At 37.8% G+C, this 10042-nt stretch overlaps 2 protein-coding genes across 2 annotated transcripts; one reads left to right on the forward strand and one right to left on the reverse strand.

Annotated features, from left to right (window-relative positions):
- The first annotated feature begins 232 nt into the window (after positions 1–232).
- Positions 233–1265, forward strand: LOC116100685 (olfactory receptor 51A7-like). Its single transcript, XM_031384418.1, has one exon. The coding sequence runs from the start codon at positions 254–256 to the stop codon at positions 1190–1192; it is 939 nt and encodes a 312-aa protein (XP_031240278.1). The 5' UTR covers positions 233–253; the 3' UTR covers positions 1193–1265.
- A 4705-nt stretch (positions 1266–5970) lies between these two features.
- LOC116100686 (olfactory receptor 51S1) lies at positions 5971–6939 on the reverse strand. The gene has a single exon (XM_031384419.1). It carries the CDS (start codon positions 6937–6939, stop codon positions 5971–5973), a length of 969 nt encoding a protein of 322 aa, XP_031240279.1.
- Positions 6940–10042: the final 3103 nt, after the last annotated feature.

The following is a 10042-nucleotide window of genomic DNA, read 5'->3' on the forward strand; positions in this document are numbered from 1 at the left end:
TTACAGTTACTTATAAAAATGTATGAATATAAAATTAAATATCTATACTAAAATAATGTAAAGCTCTTATAAATACTATGAAGAAACTGTTTAAATTCAATCCATATTTTTAAAAAGTTATGCATTTTTATCCCCTAATTTGACTATATCAAATTTAACTTGTGTTTTGTAATAATTATAACTAAGAGATAATGTTTTTGATTGTTGATGGCACTGTAGGTCCTGCAGCAGCTGACCAGGGAACATATTTGTGATGATTCTCAATACCTCTGAGGTTGAAATCTCTTCATTCCTACTGATTGGGATCCCAGGCCTTGAGCATGTGCACATTTGGGTCTCCATCCCTATCTGCCTCATGTACCTTACAGCCATCCTGGGAAACTGCACAATCCTCTGTGTCATCAGAACAGAACCTTCTCTGCATGAGCCCATGTACTATTTCCTCTCCATGCTGGCCTTCTCTGATCTAGGTTTGTCTTTCTCCTCCATCCCTACTATGTTAAGAATATTCTTGTTTAATGCCATGGGGATTTCTGCTGATGCCTGCATTGCCCAGGAATTTTTCATCCATGGATTCACAGACATGGAATCTTCAGTGCTTCTCATTATGTCCTTTGATCGCTTTGTAGCCATCCGGCACCCCCTGAGATACAGTGCCATTCTCACAAGCTCCAGGGTTGTGCAAATTGGGCTGGCCTTTGCTGTTAAAAGCATTCTCCTGGTGCTTCCCCTTCCATTTACTTTAAAGAGACTCAGATACTGCAATAAACGCTTATTGTCACATTCTTATTGTCTCCATCAGGATGTCATGAAGCTGGCCTGCTCTGACAACAGGGTTAACTTTTACTATGGGCTGTTTGTTGCACTCTGCATGATGTCAGACAGTGTGTTCATTGCTGTGTCCTATGTGTTCATCTTGAAGACAGTGTTGGGTATTGCATCTCATGGTGAGCGGCTCAAAGCTCTCAATACTTGTGTATCCCATATCTGTGCTGTACTCATTTTCTATGTCCCTATCATTACCTTAGCTACCATGCATCGTTTTGCAAAGCATAAATCTCCCTTAGCTATGATTCTGATAGCAGATGCTTTCTTGCTGGTACCACCTTTGATGAATCCCATTGTGTATTGTGTTAAAACTAGGCAGATTAGAGTAAAAGTTTTAGGAAAACTGGGTCTGCATTCTAAGTAATTAGAACAATGTTCTTAGAAGTTGCATTTTCTGTACAATAAGCTACTTTAGAGACACAACAGTGTTTCATCCTCAAAGGAGATTGTTTCATTTACTTCAAAGTCCTATAGTTTGTTTCAATCAATTAGTACTATTGCTTTTCTGTTTTGAAGAAGGAAAGAGTTTCATATTTTATAGAACCTTTATGAGTCCTTTCATTGTTTTTTGAATGGCTAAAGACATCTATCCTTAGGCACAAAATTGAAGAATAAGAATTTGCACAACCTTCTAAAGAAAATCTAGGAGATGTGGTTTTCCATTGTGTCTGAGAGAAACCTAAAAGACACTGAAGGTGTTTAACATCTCTGTATTTTGATAACCTTTGCATTAAACACATGTCTGAGTTTGTCTGAGTCTGTTCTTTGCTCTTCACTGTTGCAATTCAGGTGTCACCCTGAGAGTTGTCAACACTGATACTGCAGAATCAGCCCTGTGGCAAGCTTGTGAATCAGTACTATATTATTGACCACTCAGGTAATTTATATTCCAATTACTGATTGAGCATTATGTTCTAAGGTGATGGGAAAGAGGACAATTACACAAACTATCATTTGTCCATCCTGTTTTATGGTGAAATCAACTTTAGAGTGATAAATTATAAAAGAGTCTTGGCATCTGTTAGCATGCTGGTAAGTTAGGGGATGGAGACCTGTATCTCAGTAGTTGGAGGATAATTTACAACTCCAAGTTACACATGTCTCTATCTCTTACACCAAATGTTTGATGAATTCCCACACAAAAAGGAGATGTAGATTATTGACTTTTACATCTCTTATCAGTAATATAACTTTTCTATAATATGTGCTTGGTGGATGTGTATCAATTTGCATTGAAATTTGAAAGTAAATGAGAGAATGTTGGTAAAAAATAAAGGTAGCACAAAGGGACATAAAATCAGAAAGCTTCTTTAGTTTGATTTCTTTTACTGTGATATAACATCCTGACCAGAGCAACTTGGGGGAAGTAATATTCAGTTTATACTTCTAGGTCACAATCTATCTCTGAGAGAGGTAAGAGCAGGAACACAAGGCAAGAGCCTGAAGCAGAAGCAATGGAAAAGAGTTGCTTTCTGGCATGCTCAGTGGCTTAAGCTCAGCTATCTTATATAGTCCAGACTGCCTATAGTGAGCTGGATCATCTCACATCAATCACCAATCAAGACAATCTCTCACAGACATGACCACAGGCAATCTGATCATGACAACTCTCCATCTGAGGTTTCTTCTTCCCTGGTGAATCCAAATTCTGTAAACTTATTTTTGAAGATGTGATGTAGATATAAAAAAAAAAGTAGGTATAGAGTTGGAAACTTCTTCCCTGTGGGGTATTAATGTTCCAAAAGGCTCTATGGAGGCATCCGAGGGAGAAATGATGAATAGTTTTACTCAGTTGTGAGCCCTATAAACTACAAATCCAGGCAACATATGTATGTTAGTGCAATAGTGGCACAATTATCATGGGAGTAACCAAATACATTCTGGTTGCATTTGAGGCACACACCACAAAAGGAAGACATATCTGTTATTGTAAAGGTGGTCAACAATCCTTACTATAGGGGTTGGGCAGGTACAAGGGGGGGCGAAATACACTACTGTTGTTTAAATAAATTGACACAGAATCAAACTGCATTCCAAATTTTTGTGTAGAATATCCATAGAAAAACAGTACTTCCAGAGTTAGTGAAAGAATTTTCGCTTTGCAGGGAATGACAATGAATTCCCAGACCCAAGGATGGTAAATATGCTAAGAATAAGTGGTAGCTGAGGGCTCAGCCTTAGATAAGATGATTGTACTTCCTCTTCCACACTAAGATTTAGGGAACATTGAGAAAGAGAAAGATGGGAAGAAGGCAAGACATCTTTTTTTTTCTTTTAAATAAAAATACGTATTTACTTAAAACATTCAGAATGTCAACAAAACAGCTGCAATTTTCTTTTTCAATTAAAAGTGATATTCAGTTAACAGAACAATTATTGTCATATAAGCTGCATCAAAGACACTTGAAGATGAAAAAATACCCCCACAACAAACAAAACCTAACTACTGTCCCCATATATAACTAATTTGTTCGGTGCACTAACAAGAACCTGCTTTAAATTTCCATGCCAATTTACAACCCTCAGACTGTACCAGGCAAGGTTGGTGGCTATTGAAAATACCACCAGGACAGAGCTATCTAAAGACACATTCAGTAGTGTGTTAATATACAAAAAAGACACTGCACAGTTTTTAAAAAATCTTACACAGCCTTATAGTACAATTTTTCTTTAAAAGGAGTGAGTTGTGTATAGGGGGTATAAAATGATTTATAAACAAGAAAAACCTGTGCTAGAACCAACTTATTCATCCTCTTCTTCCTCCTCCTCTTCTTCTTCCTCCTCCTCTTCCTCTTCCCTCTTTTCTTGCTCTTTTCAGCTTTGACTGCCCCCTTTTTTGCTGCATAGGTTTTTCTTATAGCTCTGTAGGCAGCAATATCCTTTTCGTACTTCTCCTTCAGCTTCACAGCCTTCTTGTCACAGGGCTGCTTGTCATTCTCAGTGGTGCTGTTCTACATCTCTCCTAGTTTCTTTGCAACATCACCAATGGATAAGCCAGGATGCTCACCTTTGATTTTTGGGTGGTACTCAGAACAGAACAAGAAGAAGCCTGAAGGAGGTCTCTTGGGTGCATTGGGGTCCTTGAACATCTTTTTGTCTTCCCTTTGTGGGGGGTGTAGGTTTTCATTTCTCTTTCATAACAAGCATTGTCAGCCTTTGTCATGTCTTCAAATTTCCCCTTTTCTTTAGCAGACATGGATTTTCATCCCACTGAGCACTTCTTGGAGAACTCTGAGAAGTAGACAGAAGTGTCAGGATGCTTTTTTCTTGTGCTCCTCCCAGCAGGTTTGCACAAAAAAATGCATATGAGGACACTTTACCTCTTGGCTTCTTAGGATTCTTTGCCCACGTTTAGTTGATTTTCCTCCACAAGGCACAGAGTCACCCAGTGGCAGGCAGGCTCTTGCTTGCCCTGGCATGTCTCTATGGAGCTCCCTGAAGACATCTTTAATGCTTAATGCTCATTAATAGGAAGCAGTGGATTAAACTATAGTGCATTCATGCCTTCAAATGTTATATAGTCATTTGAATCAATGAAATCTGTACTAATTATCTTGGAAGGATTTCAGCCATCAGAATAAGCAGATTTAAAGGGAAGGAAATGATAATAATATATTATATTCAAAATATCGTCTTTAATTAAAATAAAGAAAAAAGTTCAGTTTAGAGTTTCTGCAAGTATTCCATGCATGTCTGAAGCCATCATTGTTGTATGTTTGTTACCTAGTATGTTCTCAGAGAAAATTAAAAAAAACTGATTCTGTACCCCCCATATATGTAGAATACTTAAATATTGTTATGTCATAAAAAAGGAGTTCATAGTCATGATAACATAAAGAAAAATTGAGAAAACATTCCATACTTACAGAATGGAACAGAAATTAAATTGTATTAGTTCATTTTTGTTGAGCATCATCCACAAAGCTTCATTTGCAGTTATGGCACATGTTGCAGTCTCTAGATGGACAAATGTCCTCATGATCTAGTCTGCCTTGACTTCATGGCTTGCCTCAGGTGTGCAAGTGGCAGTCACTTGCCTCAGGGTGCAGGTTTTTCTCAGGTCCAGCCTGTGTCTCATTCTAGAGGCTAAGTAGAGAGAGGTGGGACTACTAGAGAAGCACTTTCCATAGCATAGTAAGTCAAATCTTGTTGAAGATTCCTTCTCTCATTACATTCACTAACACTCTATTTAGCAAATACATAGGCAGAGGGAATCTCAAAGTCACAGTGGAAATAGTTGGTGATGGTGAGGATGTGTAATAGTCTATTAGGAAGTAAAGAACTGAGAATGAAGGCATCCCATGAACAGTGTGCAAATCGCATATACTTGTACATATGCATCACAAACACAAATACACACTCACTTCATGTAGTTTTGTTATGTAGGTCATGCTGGCCTAGAGTTTACAATCCTGCTACCTCAGTCTTTTAAGTAATTGTATTAGAGGTATATAGTATCATTCTCTCCTCAGGACATTATATTTATTAACATTAATTAGAAGCCCAACTATGGTTAACTTCGAATGCTGTAAATCTATCTTGTTATTTTTTTCTCAAGTGCAGGGGATTTTTAACCTCAAACATGCATATATTAAAATTCTGATTAAAAAGTTGAAAAAGGAGTAATGAAAAGTACATAATTGTTTTTTTTTCTCCCTAGGCTGATATGGCCAATTTCTTGGTGTGAAGAAAATGAATAAAAGATGCTTGTTCCTTTGATTATCACTAAGAATACTACATAGGCGTAGCAGCTCAGGTGAAAACTTTCCTCCATCTGGCTGGGCAGGAGGCTTATCTTATCTCTCTTCTTCCCTGTAGCTTTAAATCCTCCACTCTCTCAGCTACATGGTATACAGTTATAGGATTAACAAGCATGCCCTTACTAGGATGACTGTAGTATGATACCGAATCCAGCTCTGCCTAATGTTGTTGATAGTGCCACAGTAGATGGCTCACTTCAATTCTCTGGGACATTTTTGTTTTCTTTAACGTGCTCATATACTGTTGTAGAAAAAAGTAACTAATTTGTATATAGATATGTATGGACCAAAGTGACCTGTAATCTATGGTGAAGTGAGTTTTTAGTCATGGAAGTCTTTGTGTTGGGAGTTCTTTACCACAACCATGGAGAATCTTTCCTCATTAAGCACAACCCACCTTTGTGGGTAGTAACCTCTTGAGAATTTTTTCTCTAATCTCCTTCATCTTGACACTGTAGAGAACTGGGTTCATCAGTGGAGGGAGCAGGAAGTGGACATAGGAGAGGAGAGTATGAGCAGGCAGAGGGAGTGGCAGCTTGAATCTGTCAATGAGTGCCAAGAGAATCATGGGTATGTAGAAGAGGAGCACAGCAGAGAGGTGAGCAGCACATGTTTGACCAGCCTTCCAGCGATCTTCAGCAGACCCCACACTTTGCAGTGCTCTGCCAATCAGGCCATATGAGAAGAAAATTAGCAGAGGGTCTAGTGCCATCGCTGACAGTACCACAACTAGGCTGTAGACTGCACCCCATACTCCTGGGCAAACTAGGCGAGCCATATCTGGGTGTAAGCAGTAAGAATGTGTCAGCACCTGTGGACGGCAATATGGCATGTGAGCCAACAGGATTGGCAGGGGCAGATGGAGACTCAAGCATCGGAAAGCAATGGCTATGGCAATCTTACTAACGACACTATTGGTGAGGAGCACTGGATAGTGGAGAGGGCGGCAGATGGCTACTGCCCGATCGAAGGCCATGGCAAGCAAGACAGAGGACTCCATTACAGAAAAGACATGGATGAAGAACATCTGTAGAAGGCAGGCTGAGGCAGGGACAGTGCGAGCATCAGCAAAGGCCAGGCCTAGCAGGGTGGGCATTAGCACTGTGGCCAAGCCAAGATCAGACACACTAAGCAAGAAGAGGAAAAAGTACATTGGTCGATGTAGTGTGGGCTCCAGGGCAATGATCCAGAGGATTGTACCATTTCCCAAGGCAGAGAGAAGGTAGATAGTGATGAGAGGCACTGACCACCAGGATGGTGTAGCTTCCAGGCCAGGCAGGCCCACTAACAGGAAAGTGGGGGCCATTAATGTGCTGCTGTTTGAGGTTTCTTGGGTGGACAATGGTGACATAGTTCAGGATCACTCTGAAACCTGAAAAGTAATTAAGTTTATTTGATCATGGCCTGATTTTTTGATTGTTATCACTTACCACAACCTGCCTCTCCCCTCCAGGCACAGACTCATTTAAATAGTACATATAACCTCCACCCTCTACCCCCTCCTGTTTGTAGCTTGCTTTGTATAGCTATTCTTTGTGCTTATGTATATTCCTTTATCCCTATTTTGGTCTCTACTTTCTTCTAATTTAATGTTCTTCCTTATTTGATACACAGCCAGGAAAAGATCTATGCTAACATGATTATTGTCTCTTAACTGTAGGCTGCCTGTCTTCTGTGCTCCTTAACAATCACATTTAGTCTCCATTACCAGTTCTCAGTAAAGTCACCAATTACTATTTTGTTTATAAGCTAGATTGTTTTGTTATTGTTCATGTTCTATGTTGAATTTTTTCATATAATATATTTTGATCTTATTCTTTCCCCTCTCCCAACTCCTCCCAGATCCTCCTACCTTCTTACCCACCCAAATTCATTTCTGTCTCTCAAAATAAAACAAATAACAAAACAATCAAAATATAAAAACTAGAACAAAAAAACCTGATGATAATGATGATGATGAAAATAATAATAAAAATGAAACAAAAAGCCCACAAAAATACTATCGAGCTCATTGTATATTAACCAACTATTCCTGAACATGGGGTCTAACCTAGGGAATAGTTGATAAACCCATTGACATTTCATTGGAAAAAAATGATAAAAATGACTTTTAATGACATATTGATACATCAGATAGTTTCTTGAATAATTTATTTCTCAATGAGCCTTGGATTCATGATCCCCTCTTTTCCTTAAGTACATGTCTTAGATTTAATTTCACAGTATACTTAGGCTATGTAGGTTGATCTTGATCCTAAACTCAGGAAAAACACTATAAAGAAGAAACGACAGGGAAATATACTTGCAGACAGGGGCCTAGCATAACTGTCCTCTGAGAGGTTTCACCCAGATGCTGATGGAAACAGATGCAGAGACTCACATCAAAACACTAGGCAGAGCTTGGAATCTTGTGGAAGAGGAAAAAAAGGATGGAAGGAGTCAGAGGGGTCAAAGACACTATAAGAAAACCCACAGAATCAACTAACCTGGGCTCATAGAGGCTCACAGAGACTGAACCACCAACCAGAAAACATCCATGGGGTGGAACTGGACCCCCCTATACATATGTAATAGATATGCAGCTTCTTCTTCATGTAGGACCCCTAACAACTGGAACAGGGGTTGTCTCTGACTCTGTTGCCTGTCTTTGGATTCCTTCCCCTACATTGGGCTGTCTTGTCAATAGGAGAAAATGTACCTAGTCCTACTGCAACTTGATATGCCTAGGCAAGTTGATATCAGTGGGAGGCCTCCCCTTCTCTGAGAAGAAAGGGAGGGGAATGGAGGGAGGTGAGGTGAGAGGGAGGGACTGGGTGGAGAGGAGGAAGGGGAAGCTGGGTTCTGGATGTAAAGTTAATAAATAAATTAATTACAAAACAAAAATAGGTGTAAGAAAAGATACACCCTTCATGCATTGAAAATTATGCTCTAGGGTCTTAGATACACAACCAAGGGAGACATTTCCCTTTTTGTTTGGCTAGGAATCATTGCAATAATTTTTATCCACACCCGTCATGGACCCATATGTAGAAATTCTAGGAGTTGACTAAAATGTACTGATTAATGAGTTAGACAAAGCCACAGAATATGAAGGTTGCTAGCAAACAATGATCATGTTTCCATATGGTAGCACTAAACAAATTGGATATCAAATTAGGAAAGTAATTGTATTTTTAACAGCATTTTAAAAGCTTATAATATGTAAAATAAATCAACTTTATATCCTAAAAATTATAAAAACTGGTTAAGAAATTAAAAGATCCAAAGGAATGCAGATATATTTCTGATTTGTAGATTAAACACTCATTACATAAATGGTCAGAAAATTTCTAACAGAGCAGCAGATCTTTTTTGTTGCAATCTGTAAAATATTACCTTAAAATTTAGATTAAAAAACTATGAAACTATAATATCATAAAACCTCTTATCTGACACTGATGAAGGTTTATTTACCACATAAATTAAAATATCAACAAATATAATGTTAAATTAAATAACTAAGATGTATGCAATGCTACATAAATGTGATTTCAGTACTTGGGAGGTGGAATGAAAAATTGTGAATTTATGGGCAGCTGAACAACTCAGAAATACCCCATCTTGACAAAATCAAGCCAAACAAAACCAAATGAAATAAAACAAGGGTAACATTAAATGCATAGCATATGTATAGGTAAATGGGACAAGAATTTCATTCACAGGAAAAAGATTTCAGTCTACATTCCTAAGAGAAGTTTAGAATTTGGCTTACCTGAAGAACTATAAGTAACCAATAAATAGATGAAAAAGCTAATATAAAAGATTGCTGTGCATTGTTAGTAATTATCACAGAAAAAAATATAAGAAGAAAGTAAACCCATAAAAAATAATTTCAATATTAATGACAGAATACAATATTTTAAATATGAATATTTAAAATAAATATTTTGAAAGACAAAGCATTCTTTTAAACATTCCGTAAGATTAAAAATACTTTTAAAGGATAAAAATTTCTACTGGAACAGTTGTTAGAAATACCTTAGATTGAAAGGATTTTGATTGTGAAATTGTGTAGTCCCATTGGGAGCAACTGGGCAGGCCCTTGTGTAATAAATTCATTATCAGTGTCTGTAGTTAAGTTTAGCTATCTGAGGGTAAGACTCTAAGACACAAAGAGGCATGCATATAGGGCTATGCTTTCTAGAGTCAACAAGTAGAAGTTTTCATGCCGGTGAAAACAATGAACAAGGAATCTTAATAGTGTCAATGAGTCAACTGAAAAATACTGTAGAGCTTAGAAAACCTGTTTAAAAATATTTATGAAATATTGTGTCATGTATGTTTTTTTTTCTTTTTTTTTAATTTTAGATATTTTCTTTATTTACATGTGAATTTCTCCATTCACAATTTCCCCTCCAAAAAACAAAAAAACGAACAAAAACAAACCCCTGTTGCCTCCCCCCTCCCCATGCCTG

Source organism: Mastomys coucha, unplaced genomic scaffold, assembly GCF_008632895.1.
Source record: "Mastomys coucha isolate ucsf_1 unplaced genomic scaffold, UCSF_Mcou_1 pScaffold21, whole genome shotgun sequence".
Classification (NCBI taxonomy): domain Eukaryota; kingdom Metazoa; phylum Chordata; class Mammalia; order Rodentia; family Muridae; genus Mastomys; species Mastomys coucha.